Source organism: Pseudorca crassidens, chromosome X, assembly GCF_039906515.1.
Source record: "Pseudorca crassidens isolate mPseCra1 chromosome X, mPseCra1.hap1, whole genome shotgun sequence".
In the NCBI taxonomy this organism is placed as follows: Eukaryota; Metazoa; Chordata; class Mammalia; order Artiodactyla; family Delphinidae; genus Pseudorca; species Pseudorca crassidens.
In genome coordinates this window covers 29,337,036-29,357,560 of record NC_090317.1, presented here as the reverse complement: position 1 = coordinate 29,357,560, position 20,525 = coordinate 29,337,036, and the positions used below count along the sequence as shown (strand labels likewise).

The 20,525-nt window shown below is 40.2% G+C and overlaps 1 protein-coding gene across 1 annotated transcript; it reads left to right on the top strand.

Moving 5' to 3' along the window:
• Positions 1 to 11,313: 11,313 nt before the first annotated feature.
• On the top strand, positions 11,314 to 20,281 carry ZBTB33 (zinc finger and BTB domain containing 33). The gene is made up of 2 exons (XM_067724653.1): positions 11,314 to 11,956; positions 15,053 to 20,281. The coding sequence occupies exon 2, from the start codon at positions 15,055 to 15,057 to the stop codon at positions 17,071 to 17,073; it is 2,019 nt and encodes a 672-aa protein (XP_067580754.1). The 5' UTR covers positions 11,314 to 11,956; positions 15,053 to 15,054; the 3' UTR covers positions 17,074 to 20,281.
• The last annotated feature ends 244 nt before the right edge of the window (positions 20,282 to 20,525 follow it).

Below are 20,525 nucleotides of genomic sequence, written 5' to 3'. Positions count from 1 at the left end.
AAATGGTACAGATGAACCAGTTTGCAGAGCAGAAATTGAGACACTGATGTACAGAACAAACATATGGAAACCAAGGGGGGAAAGTGGCGGGGGGTGGTGGTGGTTGTGGGATGAATTGGGAGATTGGGATTGCCATATATACACTAATATGTATAAAATGGATAACTAATAACCTGCTGTTTAAAAAAATAAATAAAATTTAAAAAAAAAGAAATGCAAGATCAAGGTGACATCGGTGTTGGTTTCTGGTGAGACCTCTGTTCCTGGCTTGTAGAATGCCACCTTCTTGCTTGGCCTCTTCTCTGTGTCCTCTGTGCTCAGGTCAGGAGAGGTGGGAGTGGGGAGAGAGGGAGAGAGGAAGAGTAGAGGGAGAGAGGAGGATAAGGGGGAGATAGAAGGAGAGAGAGAGAGAGACAGAGAGATACTGATTGACCGAGATCTCTGGTGTCTCTTCTTCTTATAAGGACACCAGTCCTACTGAATTAGGGTCTCATCCTTATGAGCTTATTTAAACTTAATTACCTCCTTAAAAGCCCTATTGCCAATTACAGTCACTTCGAGGGTTAGGGCTTCAACATATGAATTTTGGGGGCACACAATTCAGTCTAAAACAAGGATTCTTTGCAGAAAGTCCTCATACTTCAGGAGCTCCCAATTCTCTAATCCTATCTCACTTAATTTTCCAGAAGATATAGGCATGTAAATTATAACTCAATAGGTGAATTCTAGAAAAACGGGGAAAGCTAGAATGAATGCTGTGCTATGGATTGGAATTTGAGGTACTGGTGTGAACTCATGGATTTCAATAGGTAGAAATGTTATGAAATATAAATTTAAATATGGAAATAAAAAAATTTAAAAATAGCTGAATTCGGGCTTCCCTGGTGGCGCAGTGGTTGAGAGTCCGCCTGCCGATGCAGGGGACGCGGGTTCGTGCCCCGGCCTGGGAGGATCCCGCATGCCATGGAGCGGCTGGGCCCATGAGCCATGGCTGCTGAGCCTGCACGTCCGGAGCCTGTGCTCCGCAGTGGGAGAGGCCACAGCAGTGAGAGGCCCGCGTACTGCAAAAAAAAAAAAAGCTGAATTCCATTTTATATATATATATATATATAAATATATATATATATATAAATTTTATATATATTCAAATTCAACAAGTCCAGTTATTCTATTCTCCCTTTATGTTTTAAACTTTAAATTAATAAAAAACTTGGTATAAATGTAAACTTAACACTTAGGGTCTGATGTTCTGATAGTACCATCAAATGGTACAGACTACAGACAGCCTGAACAGCCAGGCTAGAAATGCAGCCTGGGAGGCTGTCAAGCGCATCCCTTCTGTCGCATGCATGACAGAGCTCCTAATTGCTCATTTCATCTTCTGCAATATGTGACAGAAACAGTTTTACATTTGGAAATAACTTCATTTGTTTATGCATATTTATGAAAGGAAAAAGAAGTCTGTTCCAATTTGGTTAAAACTTTAGTTTTCAGAAACCCAGGACCTAGTAAAGACAGCTTTTAAAAATGAAGCACTACTGATTGGCATCTTTAGATTTCTTGATTAAAAACCTAACTAAACTGATTACATTTTAGGCATTCTTTCAGTGATGAAGAGGTTCTTGGTGAAAAATTTGGGAACTATTTGGTGCTTAGTAGAAATATTTTGAATTAATGTATGTACCAGTTATTGCCATTTCTTTACCAAATTCAAAAATTTTCTGTCAAGTAAATATTTCAATTTTGAAAAAAAATGAAGCACTACAAGAAGTAGAAAATAAAGGGAGCTCTGAAAAGTTCTATGTGACAGAAGTTGTATTCAATGAGATCCAGGGTTTGTTTTCTTTGTTTTTCCTTTAGTTCCTTTTTGGAAAAGGAGTACATTGTCTATCTGTTCTTTGGAGGACATTAAATTTTTTTTGTTTTATTATAATGTTTGTCATTTCTTCTGTTTAGTATTTACTATTACTCATAAACTGAAAAAAAGAAAAGGAGAAAACTAACAAGAGGCTCAATTCTCCAAAGATTAGCTGCTTGTGTCTCTGTTTTTTTTTTAATCCTTACAAAATAAATATATTTGGTCTCATTGCTTAAATAAATTATTTTTTACTTCTTTATTCAGAGGAAAAGGTATTATAACTGCAGATTTGGACTCAGAGGGTCACCCAGTTCCAGAAGCAGATAATCTAAAAGTAAACATACAAATAATAGCCCTTGGAATATGTAAGTATAGGGGCCAATGATGCCTGCCAGACTGTAAAGACACACAGTCCTTGTGGTGTAGGGCCTAAAATTAAGGCCCAATATTATGTGCTGCTTTGACATCTGGGGAAACCAGTAGGGCCTCCAACGGCCTAACTGCAAATTCCCCTTCCCACTCTGCTCCTGCAGAAAAGGTCCCCTAGCCAAACAACCCTCTTTATTAAAGGGACAGGTGCAGTTCCAGATTATCCCTGCATAGTGGATCTTATGTGTCCAGTGTCAGGTGTCCTATGTTCAGCTGCCCCATAACCCTAGGGAGGGATTACCTCTCTCACCAACAGGGTGAATAAGAGACCATTAAAACAGTCCCTGCTGCTACCTGGTTTCATCTGGACTCAAGATGAATTATCTTCTACATGCACAAATGCAAATTTCATCCAAGCTGTTCCTACACCTTTTGGTTGGTATTCTAAAATAACCTGTTTGCTTTTTGATTGACACAGATTGTGGGTGACCTTTCTGAAACATATAACTTGGAGAGGTAGGTCTCCAATATAACTCAGGACTATTTTTACTGTTCCTCCTCCCAGGTGTGAAACCCTAATAGCTAAAACATAATGTGTATTATGTTCCAGGCACTAAATCATTACAACAACCCTAAAAATGTCAGCACTATTTTTATCCCTGTTTTTACAGGTGAAGAAATGTACCTTGGAGAGGTTAAGTAATTTGCCCAATGTTTTGACTTCCTTAAATTAACATTTGTTAAGTGGAGCACAGGGTGCCAGATGGTGAGCCAAAGTTCAACAACAGACCACAAGAGAAATTGAAATAGAGAAGTTTATTACTCACAGGTCCGGTAGGAAGTATCCAGCACACCTCGAGGGGTTACATGGGGAGGTCAAGATAGGGTGCAGAGAGTGACAGGACCTGGGGCACATGCTTTTATTACAGTCTGTGGGTGGAGTGCTTTGGGGTTCCCAGGCTAGGGACATTTTGGTCAATTTAAACCAAAAGAGCGGGGGTTTTGGTAAGCCCCACGAGGGTCTTCTCTAAGGGGGCCATACAGCATACCGGCACTGGGAGGCAGGGGAGACTGCAGATCACAGGGGCTGTTAGGGAAGTCATATCAGGAACTTACATTTGCTTGTGATTTTACGGGTTGCTATCTAGGGCATGTGCTTACAGGAGAGGGCTAGACCCTGCAAACAAAATGGACGCTGAGGCAGCAACACCACAGAGTAGCTCAGGTAAACTCTCAATACCCAAAGTTATACAGGTATTAAGTGGCAAAGCAGGGCTTCAAACTCAGGCAGTCTGAATCCATCCACTATCTTCCTCCTCACTATGCTTTATTACCTTCCACTGCTGGAAGAAAAAAAATCAAGACATCTCCCAACTGTTGTAATTTCAACCTGCCCCTCAATGCCTGTAATGTTTGTAAATTTCTCATTTTTAACACATTCAAGGCACTTGGGAGGTATGACTACTTACACAGCAATAATTAGAACTTTTCCTTCTTAAACTATTTTTCCGCTCCAATACTCACTTTCATTAGAGGAAAATTGATCTCACCCTTCCCTCATTCTTCAAGGTCAAGATTGAGACCATTTAACAAGACCTTTCTCAAGGTAGCCCCATTTGCAGTTACGCACATTGCTTTTCCTACGTTCATCCAATCCTGTCGTGGGGGAAGGTTTTCTCTTCTCCAGTTTAAACCCTTAATCTCAACCCTTCCCAACTGCCTACAAAGAATTTCCACTTACACATCCTGTTATCATCTCAAACCAATCTGTTCATTCATTCAACACACAATGGTTGAGCTCTTACTAAGTGCTAGGCACTGCGAATTCTGTGATGAGTAAAATCGGGCTCCTCCTTTCCACGAACTCAGTCTAGTGGGGAATAAAAACTTGCTCACAAATGATAACACAACGTAAATAGGTCTGGGACCCTTGGCCATGTCTTCTGCCAGACCAGAGGTGAAAGGGGGTGGAGGGGTCACAGCACCGTATGAAGGAGCCCAAGGATGAGTGAGAATTAAGGGAGAAAAAGGGCAAATAAGGAGCTGTCGTGGACTGAAGCAAAAGATGGAAATGGGCGCAAAGAAGGTAGAAAATGCTTAATTGGAACCGTTCAGAAGCGGGATGAGAGATGAAGCGAACTCTGAAGGCAAGTGGGCTCCTCAGAGCGAAGGTGCGGCCGCATCACTCACCTCCTCCCGGTCCAGGAGGCTGGGTCCCGGCTCGTCGCTCCCGCAGCGGCGCGAGTGGCGGCAGCGCTCAGCGGACGAGGACGCAGAAGCGGAAGGGGAGCACCGAGGTGCCGAGGGCAGCTCTCGCGAACGACACCGCAAGCCAGGGCCGCAGAGCTGGTTTCGGGAGCCTCGGCTGAGGCCACCCAGCTGATGGCTGAGGCCATTCCGGTCCCCGGGCCGAGAGCAAGAGTGCGAACGAGAGCGGCTGCCCCGCGGGCTCGGGGCTCTTCGACGAACTGCGATGCTTCCCACTCCGGGCCGCGCGAGCGAGACACTCGAGCCATTGTTGCCGCGAAAGAGGTAACACTCTCAAGAGCCCGGGAAGATCTCGGTCTCTTCGGCTCCCAGAACGCGCCGCTGCGCTACCCTCCCCCGCCCAACCAACGCTGAGGAAACCATTCCGGGTACGCCGGCAAAATCCTTCCCCAGGCCTACGTGGCCTCCCGCCGACGTGAAAGGGGTGTGTGCATCCGTGTAAATAAACCGCCGCTGCAATCGGTTCCTCTCATCCTTCCAGTTCCTCAGGAGGCGCGCCAGGTCCAAGTTGGATCGGAGACCGTGTTTTTCTCAGCCTCGTACTTGAAATGACCGAAAGGAAGGATGACAGACCACAAGATACATTTCACTGAGTGGCCGTATCACCAACACAGTCAATTCTGCTTGTGTTCCAGGTGCCTTCTGTGCGTGTGTTACATATTCTATACTATTGGATGCTTTTACTGTTTCTCGTGTGTGTGTATGTATGTACATACGTACATATACATAATATCAATATATGCACAGATGTGGGCGTATATGTACATGTAGAATATATAGGAATGGCTCAAATCGAATTACATATTTTTTTGAGTCTATCCTGATTTCAAATAAAAATCTAAGTGGGACGAGAAGAAAAAGCACCAAGTATTCAAAGTATTTCCTATGCGGCTGACAGTGTTTTTATTTTAGTGTTGTCAGATTTAGCAAAAAGAAAAAAAATACAGTAGGTTCGCTTACATTTGAATTTCAGCTAAACAATGAATAATGTTTTAGTATAAGTATGTCCCATACAATAATAATGCACTATTAACTATTTTCTACTAAAGATGAGGAGATAGCCAATATTATACCTCCTCCCTCCTCTCCCGCCACCTCTAAAATTTATTCCTTATATTCTAAGGCTTTTCACTTGTTGTTAGAGAAAATGGATTGGGAAGCAGCCCCTGATATCTGGAAGCTGACTAGCGCTCAGGCCATGTTCTTCTGTTGGACGTAAACTCACAGAACACCAATCTAAGACAAGGTCACTAGATGACTGACAACGTGAGACGAAATAAGACCACTTCATAATTTTGTCTAAGCACAGACAAAAAAAAAGTCACTGTGCCACCCAGAAAACACCAAACACCCCCTCTCTTGGCCAAAATGGGTGACTGCTACTTTATCAATTACAGCTTTATCTTTGCCCTAGTCTGCCCTCCCTATGTATGAGGTTATTGAGATGCCCAATCATACAATTGCCCTGCTTTCTGACAGCATCTGATTTAGAGCGAACTGCCACTTCCTTAGACCCTCCCGTAAATCACTCAAATACTATAGTAGGTTCTTTCTAACATTCTCTTACTGAAACACCCCATGGTTCCCTATGGTGTTCATTCTCCCTGCCTGCAAAGAATAATAAACCCAACTTGTCAGCTATGAGTAAGTTCCTGATGGTCTTTGGTTGAAGGGCATTGACATGTTCCACTGCCTAGAGTGCTCTTCCCCAGATATTTGCATGGCTCTTTCCCTTAGTTCATTCCGTTCTTTGCTCATCCATCATCTTTTCAGAGAGGTCGTCCCTGACCACACTATTTACAATAGCACCCTCATTATTCTCTCCCCCTTTATGCTATTTATTTTTCTTCATAGCACTCATTACTATCTGATATTATGTTATATATTTAGATAATATGTTTACTGTATGTCTCTCCCATTAGAATCTAAGTTTCATGAAGACTGCGACTTCATCTTGATGATGATTGTATCCACAGTGTGTAGAGCATTGCCTGGCACGGAGTAGGTACTAAGTGATATGTATTTAATGAACAAATGAATGAATGGATTTTTATTGTGTCAGGGTTTATAATAGTTTCATTCTATCACATATTCATAACCTTGTTGTTTGGTCTTAGTCCTCCATTTACATAGACTGGCGCACTGCAAAATGTCCATTCTTAATTCTTCATTTTGACTCATTTCTTATCAGATTTGATTTCATATTGCCAAGTAATTTTTCACAAAGGACACATTTGTAGTATATTCCCTCAACTTTTTTCATATTCGAAATAAGCTACCTGTTGCTTTTGGGGGGTAGATTGTATTATTGTCGGCAATATCCACTTCCTTTTTCTCAGTAGGAGGGTTATATATCCCTATCCAATTGACTTTAGAAGAAAAGGAGAATCAACTGTATCAAACAAGTCACTTAAAGAGAGAATTGTTGGGATAAAGCAGAAAAGGGGAGAGTGATGAAAAAGCAAACATATATTTAGAACTTACTGGGTTCCAGACACTCATTCCTTCAATATTAAGTAACCATATCTGTCTATCATCTACCATCAAGGCAGGCTTCACAAACATGTTAGTGTTTGAGTTGTGTCTTTCTTGAAGACCAGGCACTTGCCAAACAACAGGAGAGGCACAGTGTGAATACAAAAGGAATGGTTATTACAGGCTTAGGGTTCCAGGCACAGACATGAAAGCAGTAAACACCATGTCATATTTTGGAAACTGTACACAGTTTGACACTATCGGTAGTTAACTCATTTAATCCTCAAAACAACTCTATGGGAAGGTATTATTATCTCTATTTTACATATGAAGAATCAGGCTCAAGGTCACACAGCTAAGTGGGAGTACCAGAATCCCAACCCACTCACATCTGCCCAAGTCTTTGTTATTTCCACTATACCTTACTGTGGTTTCTTTTTATACTTGTGTAGTGACCTTACTAAATCTGTGTAGCTAAGCATAACTCAGTGGAAGGGCTCTAGGACTGAATGAATGCCGTTTTTTATCTTTTTAAAAATTTATTTATTTATTTATTTATTTTTGGCTGCATTGGGTCTTCGTTGCTGCACGTGGGCTTTCTCTAGTTGCGGCGAGCCGGGGCTACTCTTCATTGCGGTGCGCGGACTTCTCATTGCGGTGGCTTCTCTTGTTGTATAGCATGGGCTCTAGGCGCGTGGGCTTCAGTAGTTGTGGCACGCGTGCTCAGCAGTTGTGGCTCGCGGGCTCTGGAGCGCAGGCTCAGTAGTTGTGGTGCACAGGCTTAGTTGCTCCGTGGCACGTGGGATCTTCCTGGACCTGGGCTCGAACCCGTGTCACCTACATTGGCAGGCAGATTCTTAACCGCTGCGCCACCAGGGAAGTCCTGGTTTTTTATCTTTTATTGTCATCAATTAATATATATTAAGCATCCACAAGATTCTTGACATTTTAACACAGGAGAGGACAGTTGCTGGCCTCATGGAATTCATAATCAAGTTCAAAAAAGGCAAAGGCAAGCAAACTGACACATGGTTATAAAACCTGATTCCATTATCAGCCAATCAAAAATCTTTTTAGAATGTGAAACAATTGATACCTCCAAATCCATTTGATAAAGGTTCTTGTCTTTAAAAGCTACTATGTTGTTTGAAGTAGGGTTAAGCCTTCAGATAAAAAGAAAGTGAAAGGTGAAATAACTTGTTGAGAAACAGAAAATTAATGAAACTTTCCAAAGACCTTGTCCCAAAAGCAGCTGTTAAGGCCACTCAGATTTCTTGGTCTGCTCTGCTTTTCCTACCAAAAAATTCCTTTCCTGATCATTGGATCCCCTTTAATTATAGGTAACTTTTTTCTTTTTAAATTTTTTTTAATTTGAAGTATAGTTGATTTACAATATTGTGTTAGTTTCAAGTGTACAACAAAGTGATTCAGTTATTTATATATATATATATTAATTTTTTCAGATTATTTTCCATTATAGGTTATTATGAGATATTGAGTATTGTTCCCTGTGTTATACAGAAAATCCTTGTTGCTTATATACTTTATACATGGTAGTGTGCATCTATTAATCCCATACTCCCAGTTTGTCCCTCCCCCTCTCCCTCTACCCTTTGGTAACCATGAGTTTGTTTTCTATGTCTGTGAGTCTGTTTCTGTTTCGTATATAGATTCATCTGTATTATTTTTAGATTCCATATATAAGTGATATCATATAGTATTTGTCTTTGATTTATTTCACTAAGCATAATACTCTCTAGGTCCATCCATGTTGCTGCAAATGGCAATATTTCCTTCTTTTTTATGGTTGAATAATAATATTCCATTGTATATATATGTACCACATCTCTAAGCCAATCATCTGTTGATGGGCATTTGGATTGTTTCCATGTCTTGGCTTTTGTAAATAGGGCTGCTATGAACATTGGGGTGCGTGTATCTTTTTGAATTAGAGTTTTTGTTTTTTTACTGATATATACCCAGAAGTGGAATTGCTGGATCACATAGTAGTTCTATTTTTAGTTTTTTAAGGAACCTCCATACTGTTTTCCATAGTGGCTACATCAATTTATGTTCTCACCAACAGTGTACAAGGATTCCCTTTTCTCCACACCTTCTCCAGCATTTATTATTTGTAGACTTTTTGATGACAGCCATCCTGAATGGTGTGAGGTGTTATCTCATTGTGGTTTTGATTTGCATTTCTCTAATAATTAGTGGTGTTGAGCATCTTTTTTTGTGCCTATTGGCCATCTGTATGTCTTCTTTGGAAAAATGTCTATTTAGGTGTTCTGCCCATGTTTTTGATTGGGTTGTTTGTTTTTTGGATATTGAGTTGTATGAGTTGTTTTTATATTTTGGATATTAACTCCTTGTCAGTTGCATTGTTTGAAAATATTTTCTCCCATTCTTTTAGTTTTGTTGATGGTTTCCTTTGCTGTGCATAAGCTTTTAAGTTTGATTAGGTCCCATTTATTTTTGCTTTTATTTCTTTTGCCTTGGGAGACTGAGCTAAGAAAATATTGCTACGATTTATGTCAAAGAATGTTTCACCTATGTACCTTTCTAGGAGTTTTATGGTGTCATGTCTTACATTTAGGTTTTTAAACCATTTTGAGTTTGTTTTTGTATATGGTGTGAGGGAGTGTTCTAATTTCACTGATTTAAATGTAGCTGTCCAGCTTTCCCAACACCACTTGTTGAAGAGACTGTCCTTTCTCCATTGTATATTCTTGCCTCTTTTGTCATAGATTAATTGACCTTAGGTGCATGGGTTATAGGTAGCTTTTAAATTTTAGCTTAGTTTTTGCTGAGTTAGGGGCTGAGCGACATGGACAGAAGGGAAGAGACAGTTTCCTGCACTTCGAAGTAATAGGCCTTCATCATACCTCAGTTGTGGCTCCACACTTTTAAAGCCCTTTCAGGAAAGGGACAAAGGGAAGGCAATTCTGTTGGGGGCCTTGGTGTTGTTGGTGCTGGTGCAAAAGAAAATGTATTGCATCTTACAATTTACTGAGAGGTAACCAACACACATTTGATATCAAGAGTGGCAGCTACTGCCACTGTGATCTGTATTTCAAAGAAATGTCTCATTTTAGTTTTAGTCAACTAAGCTACTGAAAGATAAATAGATCCTAAACTTTCAAAATGTACTTTGTCTTATTTCCTAATTTTTTTTTTTTTTGCTACTAAATTTTGGGGGAGGATGACTCAGAAAAATGGTCATTAATCTGCTAACTAGTTTTGTTAAATGCTCAGTTACCAGGAAAATACTACCATCTGTCTTCGTTTCTTTTACAACAGCACACTCCTATTTTCCATGAAATGTTTTTATATTAAACAATAAAACTTTCATAATTTTAAGGCATAATCAAAAACTAATAATGCAGTAATTCCCACATAGATTGTTTTCCCACAATACCAAACCTTGGAGAAACGCCTAAGGAATTTAATTTGGATTTCTTATCTCCATGTGAAAATACAGCTGTATTACACTACTTTGATGTTATGCTATGTGGCTTTACTTTATTGAGGAGAATGTAGAATAGATGAGAGATCGATAGATGATGACATCTTTGTCTGATTTTATGTTGAAGAAAATTAGAGATAGTGAGTAGCCTGGTGGACATTCCAACTGAATGGTAAATAAGTGCCAATTCAAGTTTTTGGAAACTGATGCAATATTATCCTATACGTATTTTTTAAAAGAAAATGAAGGTAGTGCATGGCTCTAGTTGTTGAAGAAAATGCTGCTATTTTGTTCTTTAGTTGAATATGATCAATAACCAGCCTAAAGGGAAATATTTTGCTCTCCAAACACCCATCCCATTGCTCCATTCATCGTGGTACTCAGTCGGAAGTGTATTACCAGAAGAGTTTTTAAAATTAGCACAACTCATTCATATATTCATTCACTAAACAATTATTGAACACCTACCATGTGTCAGACAGTAAAGCCCTCTGAGGAGGAAATGCTATGTAAATAAGAATAATAAATTAACAATGCAAGTGTTAATATTATTTATCTTTCAAGATGCAGCTCAAATTCAGTTTGCTACTCCTTTCTCTGTGTTCTGTACCTTACAAATATTTTGTCGATGTTTGAGTACCTATCTACTGAGCTCTTTGAAAAGGTAGAGACCTTGGTTTATTCATTTTTGTATTCCACAGAACCTAACATAAGATTTGGTACAGATCAAACAGGTGGTCAGAAAACGATAGTTGAAATGAAGGAATTAACATAGTGTTGCATCATTTAGTATTCAGTTAAGAAGATAGTACTTGTCCAAAAACTGAATTTATTTCTTCAAAGTATATATTATAATGCAGTTGTCATCGTGTTATCCTAGAACTTGGATTATCATAAATCATAATGAGTCGATACATTGTTTGATTATATTTATTCTGATTATATTTCAAGGTGGTTTATCATCTAACAGGCTATTAAATAGAGCAGTTTCAAACTTTCAAAAGAAATGAAACCCGTCTAGTCTCTCAGTTTTTACTCCCTAGAAGCTTACACGGAACGTAGACGAAAGCGACTACCTTCCCTCGCATCCCAACCGTTTGTGACCGCATTACCCCATCTTTCCTTTTTCCCACCCTTTCGCCCTCCGGAAGGGGCCGAGCTCCCCCGGTACTTCCCAGTCTTCCTCCGCCCCCTGCGGAAGGAGCCGAAGGCGGAGTGGGACGCCGAAGCGGCGCGGCCTAACGCTCGGGCCCCTCCGGAAAGAGCCGAACCGCACTCGGAAGAGGAGGGCGCCTTTGCCTTTGGCGCCTCGCCCCCGCGCGGTGCCCTCTGTCGGCGGCTTGGGGCAGCTGTGGCAGTGGTGGCGGCGGGAGGCGGTAGCCGCGTCGACGTCGACCAAGACTGGAGCGACGTTTAAAGAAGGAGCCGAGTCGCCGCGGAGTCCGGCTTCTGGTTGTTGGAGGACTCCCACCCTTCCGCGCGGCCCGACGACGAGAAGCTGCAGCGCCGGGAAGCAGGTGAGGAGCCGGCCGCGACCCGGGAGGGGGCGAGGGATCGCGCCTGCTTCCTCCGTCCCTGGGCCGCGCCTGCCTTCGCTTTCTCCTCACTTGAACCAGGAAGCGGCGGAGACGGAGGCTCCGCTCCTCCGGCCCTTTCTTTGTGTGGGCCCGGGAGCGAAGGAGGGGACGAACCGGGAGGGCCGCGGCGCGGTCCCCTCCGCCGTCAGGGGCCGAGGGTCTGCCGGCGCCCGGGGTAGGCCCGGAGCGTGGGGAGCCCACCGCGGAGAACCGCTCGGCGTTTTCCTCGCCCCTCTGCCTGCCTTTTTTGCGCCTCTTTTCCCCTCCTAGCCCTTTGATTTAGAGCTTTTCGGCCTGGCCCATCCTCCCCTTCCGTCCCCTTCCCAGGGCATAACAATGCCGCCTGCTTGGCCTCATCCCCTCCCAACACCCCACCCTCCGGTTCGCCACCTTCTACTTTCCCCGGCTCGCCTCGCCTTACTACCCCCGCCCTGACTGTGCTGGCTGGACCTCCATCTGTATTTGCGAGAAGCTGCTTTTCCGCGTGAATGGGGGTTAAAAACCTCGGTTGCAGCCGGCCGGGTGCGAATGGGAAGAGGGGGTGGAAGGAGGAAGATGGGGTTCAGCTGCCGCAGGGAGCCGCGTGTCGGTTGTTTCAGTCTCGCGGGTGGTGTTTCTCTTTCCCACCTTCACCTGCCCTCGGTCAAGGATTTGTCTCACAGGAATGAGGAACGGCTTTTCCACAGTCGGGTCGCAAATCTTGGTTAGGGTGGGTTCAGACCGATTTGTGCTGTTCCTGGGTCCACCTTAACAGGGAAGAGGAGGTAACCTAAACAACAAAATGAAACCAAGTCCCGGTGTCACCTGGACACGTACATTTAAATCATTCCCCCATTGGGAACACCCATGTGCAAACGACAAAAATAGTGGGACCGTATTCAGAAAACCTATCTATCCACTGAAAAGGGACTTGTGTCGAAATCCCCATATTTCGGTAGCCCAGGTTGCTGGCTCGCTGTCCAAAGGTCACCCTTTCTGATGAATGCCTTTATGGTAACCTGGAATTCCTTGGTACCGTTAACAAGCAATGCCTTATAACATGATGTTTTAAATCCTTGATTTCTAGACTTTTCTCCTATTTTTTGTTTTTAAGCTATTATTTTGAAAAATTTAGAAGATATTTGAGACGCCCTGTCTTCCACGTGTATATAACTTAAGAACTGTGACAGTGGTACTACTTTGGTAACTCTAAAGAGAAAGAATATTAGCAATAAAAAGTGTTTCTTTACCAAAAGTACTTATCAACTAATTTTTCCCCCGCTTATCTATTTTATTTTATTTTATTATTTTTCAACATCTTTATTGGAGTATAATTGCTTTACAATGTTTAGTTTCTGCTGTACAGCAAAGTGAATCAGCTATACATATACATATATCCCCATATCCCCTCCCTCTTGCGTCTCCCTCCCACCCTCCCTGTCGCACCCCTCTAGGTGGTCACAAAGCACCGAGCTGATCTCCCTGTGCTATGCGGCTGCTTCGCACTAGCAATCTATTTTACATTTGGTAGTGTGTATATGTCCATGCCACTTTCTCACTTCATCCCAGCTTAACCTTCCCTCTCCCCGTGTCCTCAAGTCCATTCTCTACGTCTGCGTCTTTATTCCTGTCCTGCCCCTAGGTTCATCAGAACCATTTTTTTTTTAAGATTCCATATATATGTGTTAGCATATGGTATTTGTTTTTCTCTTTCTGACTTACTTCACTCTGTATGACAGACTCTGGGTCCATCCACCTCATTACAAATAACTCAATTTGTTTCTTTTTATGGCTGAGTAATATTCCATTGTATATATGTGCCACATCTTCTTAATCCATTCATCTGTCGATGGACACTTAGGTTGCTTCCATGTCCTGGCTATTGTAAATAGAGCTGCAGTGAACATTGTGGTACATGACTCTTTTTGAATTATGGTTTTCTCAGGTCAACTAATTTTTAATTATATATACATGTATTTATTTATCTATTTATTTATTTAAATTCCGTGTCATTGTTATTGGATATATCTTCTGCAAAGTGCCAAAAATTGTTTTGGGGGTGGTACACAGCAATACTATTTATTGACAGTCCCCCTCCCCTTTTTTTCTAGAGTGATGTCTGCTCTATTCCAGTAAGTTTATATCTTAATTTTCACTAGTTCATTTGGTGTGAAGAAAGTTCTATCAATGCTCATAATTCTTTACCAACAAAATTCAATGTTTTGTGTTTTCATGCAAATGAGCTTTAAGAAATGGTAAACTTTTCTTTTCCTTTGTTTTATTTTTTCACAACAGCATCTGTTGACTTCATTTGGCACTCTGTTTAACATTCCATCTCTGGAGATTGTAAGGGTAGGCAGGTGAGGGGAAGTGGCAAGGGGAAGAAGAAAGAGGAGAGGGTAAGAAAGGTGTTTCATAGTTTATCCAGATGAGGCATCCCAATCAAAGTAAGAATAGAAAAATAATAGAGGTAATAATTGCCAGTGTTTATAAATTCTGATTTAGTCACTGGCTGCAGGGAATAGCTGTTGAATATGTTCTTAAAGATAAGTTAAAATTTAGGAAGACTACATATTTTGGACTCAGTGTTGCACACACCAAGCTTTTCTGACATTCAAAACATTCATTTACAGGTGAAATAACTTTTATGTGTTCATGATGAAGATTTTTCTTAAAGTTTTAAGACAGTTAAAAATTAACTCTTAACTCTTCTTGAGGAGAAAATCCAAAATTGGAACTAAGAAAATTAATTTTAGTCTTTAAAACTAGCCTAGTGGTGATGCATGAATCTAAGATTCAAAGGAAGAGATTAATGTTCAAATCTGTAGATCAATTTAAAACTGGCTTGTCTCTTCTCAGGGGAAAGTCATGAGATTTGACATGTGGTCCAAAAACCAGCCTGTAAGAATAATTTATATAAAAACCAAAAAGTTATATCAAACTTCGGGTAAAACTCCAGTAAACTAGTTAATGATGCTGTAGCTGAAATTCTGAATGATGAAGTGCTTTTGTCCTTCTTTCCTAATCTCCCATCCTCCCCCTCCCTTTCTCTTACAGGCATGGAGAGTAGAAAACTGATTTCTGCTACAGACATTCAATACTCTGGCAGTCTGCTGAACTCCTTGAATGAGCAACGCGGCCATGGACTCTTCTGTGATGTTACCGTTATTGTGGAAGACCGAAAATTCCGAGCCCACAGGAACATCCTTTCAGCTTCTAGTACTTACTTCCATCAGCTCTTCTCAGTTGCTGGGCAAGTTGTTGAACTGAGCTTTATAAGAGCAGAGATCTTTGCAGAAATTCTCAATTATATCTATAGTTCTAAAATTGTTCGTGTTAGATCAGATTTACTTGATGAGTTAATTAAATCAGGGCAGTTATTAGGAGTTAAATTTATAGCAGAGCTTGGTGTCCCATTGTCACAGGTTAAAAGCATCTCAGGTACAGCTCAGGATGGTAATGCAGAAACCTTACCTCCTGGTTCTAGTGACAAGAACCTTGAAATACAAAAATCAAAAGATGAAGCCCAAGAAAATGGGGCCACTATAATGCCAATTATAACAGAGTCTTTTTCCTTATCTGCTGAAGATTATGAGATGAAAAAGATCATTGTTACCGATTCAGATGATGACGACGATGACGTCATTTTCTGCTCTGAGATTCTGCCTGCAAAGGAGACTTTGCCAAGTACCAATACAGTGGCAGAGGTCCAGCCTAACCCAGGCTCTGTTGCTATTTCAGATGTTGCACCTTGTGCGAGCAATAGCTCTCCCCCTTTAACAAATATCACACCTACTCAGAAACTTCCTACTTCTGTGAATCAGGCAACTCTGAACCAAACACAAGGAAGTGAAAAATTATTGGTATCCTCGGCCCCAACACATCTGACTCCCAACATCATTTTATTAAATCAGACATCACTTACTACACCACCAAATGTCAGTTCTTCACTTCCAAATCATATGTCTCCTTCAATCAATGTACTTGTGCAGAATCAGCAGCCACCAAACAATGCTGTTTTAACAGGAAACAAGGCCAATGAAGAGGAGGAGGAGGAAATTATAGATGATGATGATGACACTATTAGCTCCAGTCCAGACTCGGCGGTCAGTAATACATCTTTGGTCCCACAGGCTGAGATCCCCCCAAATACCGCTTTTGATGGATCGTTGATACAGAAGATGCAGATTCCTACACTTCTGCAAGAGCCACTTTCTAATTCTTTAAAAATTTCAGATATAATTACTAGAAACACTAATGATCCAGGTTTAGGATCAAAACATCTAATGGAGGGTCAGAAGATTATTACTTTAGATACAGCTACTGAAATTGAAGGCTTGTCGACGGGTTGCAAGGTTTATGCAAATATTGGTGAAGATACTTATGATATAGTGATCCCTGTCAAAGATGACCCTGACGAAGGGGAGGCCAGACTTGAGAATGAGATACCAAAAACATCTAGCAGTGAGACGGCAAATAAACGTATGAAGGTAAAACATGATGATCACTATGAGTTAATAGTAGATGGAAGGGTCTATTATATCTGTATTGTATGCAAAAGGTCGTATGTCTGTCTGACAAGCTTGCGGAGACATTTTAACATTCATTCTTGGGAGAAGAAGTATCCTTGCCGTTACTGTGAGAAGGTATTTCCTCTTGCAGAATATCGCACAAAGCATGAAATTCATCACACAGGGGAGAGAAGGTATCAGTGTTTGGCCTGTGGCAAGTCTTTCATCAACTATCAGTTTATGTCTTCACACATAAAGTCAGTTCATAGTCAAGATCCTTCTGGAGACTCAAAGCTTTATCGTTTACATCCATGCAGGTCTTTACAGATCAGACAATATGCATACCTTTCTGATAAGTCAGGCACCATGCCTGTCATGAAGGATGATGGTATTGGGTATAAGGTTGATGCTGGGAAAGAACCTCCAGTAGGGACCACATCTACTCCTCAGAACAAGCCAATGACCTGGGAAGATATTTTTATTCAGCAGGAAAATGATTCAATTTTTAAACAGAATGTAACAGATGGCAGTACTGAGTTTGAATTTATAATACCAGAATCTTATTGAACTCCTTTGAAATATCAGAAAGTTTTGGTTTGGATTAAGGGTCAGGGCTTTCAGAAGACCTGTAAAACAAAGGTGAAAACAAGTTGATTTGATCTGCCATGTCATCTGAAGGTAGTCTAGTTGGATTATTTGTTGATAATTTTTTAGAAGCAAATTATTCTGAAAGTTTGAATAGAGATTGAGAAGTTTTTCCCCCCCAAGTATCCATTTTTATAGTTAGCTTTCAGCACATTTAAAAGAGGCAAAAAGAAAAAAAAAGCTTGGAGAGATAGTTTCCTGAATAGAATTTGAAGCAGTCTGAATGTTCTTTGAAAATAACTGGAGTTATTAGCATACCCTAGTATATCTTGCAACTTTCCCCTTCCGTGTTAGCACTTTACTGATGATTCTCAATTTTCTTATTATTGAGACTATAAATGTGTCGTGTCTTATATATGGCATAAAAAGTAAACAAGAACTTCTAAAGTTGTCCTGGAAATTTTCAGAATAAATCTCTGCTTGGTTGTGTATTCTGCTAACCCAAATGGATAGCAACCTCCTGCCCCTCATGAAAATGGCCGTGCAGACAAATCTCTCATTTGAACAATGAAGTAGTTTTAGCTAATTAGAATTAAACCTTGCTTTTATTGCCATAGTCTGGAAAAGACCTGTGGCTGGACTACTGTATATATACCTTTGCAGTGTGGTTTCCATGGGCAAAAATACTAAAGGAAAACAAATCTCTGTAGTGCAGACAGGAAGAGGTGAAATGATCTGTCGCATTTGTTTTGAATTCTGCACTCTTATATGATAGCGACAGAGAATGGAAGTAAATGGAGATTTCCTTTTTGCTTGTTATGGTTAAAAATATTCCCATGACATTTTTCAAATTTTGAATCTGAAAGCCACCAAATTAATCTTTATGTATAAATCTTTATAAATGACAAATTTCACAAATGAGACGCCTGTATATTTTGGGCGGGAGGCTACTGGCATATATTTTTAAATGTTCATATTACTTAGAATCTCTAATAGGAAGTTTTTATTTGACATAGTTGAGTCAGTGATCTAGTATTTTCCTTTCAGCAAGACCTTTTAGGTTTTTACTCCTTCTAAAATAAGTTCCATTCCATCTGCAAATTGCTGCAGTATTATAGCATTCAGAAGCTATACATGGAAGTTAAATAGGCTTGTTGATTCCCATTTATCTTGAGAACAATAAATACCACCTTTCTCCCTTTTAAAATGACACATATTTAAACACTTAGAAAATAAAGTAAAAACTTATTGAAGTGCTAGTACTAAAAGGGAAGCAGGTTGGAACAAATATATAGCCTAGCATTTATAACAGGATTGACTTGTCGAACTTCTGTAAATGAATTTTTGCAAAGGAAAAAAATTAATAGATATTGAAAAAGATTGTTGTGCATAGTTATTAGTCATTTGTAACCTTGCTTAAGTATTTCTTAATTCAACATAGATATTTTCTTTCTCCTTAACCACGTATTTTTGAAAATAGTCTATTTCTTGACTTTGAACTTAAAGCTTTAATCATAATTTCTCATGTATACGTCATTCTTACAGTAATCTAGACTTGAAGATAATGGTTTCAGTGTTTCTTAAGATGGTAGCTGAGGGTATCAGGCATCAGTATTTGCAGTAATATGAGAAGAAAGAAAAATAATATACTCCTTTGCTTTACCAAGGATTAGAATGATGTGCATCTTTCCGTTTTCTGTTCTGTGAGTTGAGACCTTAAGACCATTTTGTAAACTAATCCTTGGAAATTTTTAAATTACCTTACAACTTAAGAGTCTGATCTCTGGAATTGCAATATCTGTTTCCTTTCTTTGTAGGTACTGATAACATTACTCTTTGACTATAGGGTACACTCTGAAATCTTTTCAGTGGAAATTTGTTTGTTTCATTAATGCTGTTTTACCAGTTAGACATAATTCTTCTACAAGTGTGAATGATACTGATATCAGCAGAGCTTCCAGTCCTTTCAGACTAAACTGCTAGGTAAATTAGTTTGTCATAATAAAACTTGGTGGTTTCTACAAGGCCATTATGACAAACCAGGAGTTAATTCTATAATGGAAAACTATCCATTCTTAATTATCTGGATATAATTATTTGCTGCTGCTGTGCTCTATGTAAATTCTGAGGGTGAAATTTCAACTTGGCCTACTGAAGGTATCTTCTAGAGTTTTTTGGGAGGAGGAAAACTGGAAAAATCACTTTAAATTGTATTTTTGCCAGAAGACTTTTACTTGCATGTATGTCAGGGTCTTCTGTTTTTCTACAAGTCTCTATATACAAAGTTCAGAGTTCATGCAGAATACTCCTTTGGGATTAAAACCATTCACCCCCAATATTTATGGGGTTGGAAATCTGTGGCAAGAGGCTGTTCAAAGCTTGTCATGGGGTGTTCCTATTTTATACTTAGTTTTCTGGCAATTGAACTTCCTTTTTTTCCTTTTAAGTTGGCTTCAGATTTGCTCCTATGCTAAATTACCTATAAATATTCTGGATAGGAACTTTGAAATAGCAATTTGTTAAAAGATGACAAAATGAAAGTGCTCAAACAAAGCAAAGATTTTTTTTTTTTTTTTTTTTTTTTTTTTTGCGGTACGCGGGCCTCTCACTGTTGTGGCCTCTCCCGTTGCGGAGCAACAGGCTCCGGACGCGCAGGCTCAGCAGCCATGGCTCACGGGCCCAGCTGCTCCGCGGCATGTGGGATCTTCCCGGACCGGGGCACGAACCCGTGTCCCCTGCATCGGCAGGCGGACTCTCAACCACTGAGCCACCAGGGAAGCCCCTAAGCAAAGATTTTTAAATGTTGTAGCAATCTTGCAAGATTCACTTTAGAATAAATCTTAAATGATTATCATTTTGGTGGTAATGATCCCACACACACAACCGCTATGAGGAATTGATGCTGGGTTTTTCCCATTGTACCAAAAAGATAAAACAAATGGTAAAAATGATGAAGGTATTTTGTATTGTCAAGGCGTGCATATTCTAAAGAATTAAATACTAATTCAGCAGCACTGGCTTTCTCATCTCTGTCAATCATATGAAACCTTGTTCATTTCCATCCAATACTGTAATGTTCATACTTGTTCACTCTTCTCTGTCATGACTTTAAGTTCTACTTTTCATTAACCGTTACCTGATATTAGTTCGTAGAGCTTCTTATGGCAAAAATAAAATGTTTTAATTCTGATTTTTGAGTGCATTTTTTACAAGATGTTCTTTCAGAAATTACATAGCTTATGTTCTGTTGTTTTTCAGTTTTTGTAGCAGGAGACTGGAACTGTATTTCTGATGACGGCATGACAGAATTTCCCATTAGGTTTTATATGTTGGTTAATCACATGCCCATTGTATCTTGAACCATAATAGTCAAAAGTGAGTCAGCTGCTGTCAGTTGCTTTAGAGTGTTTGTGATACTTCTGTTGATTCCATGA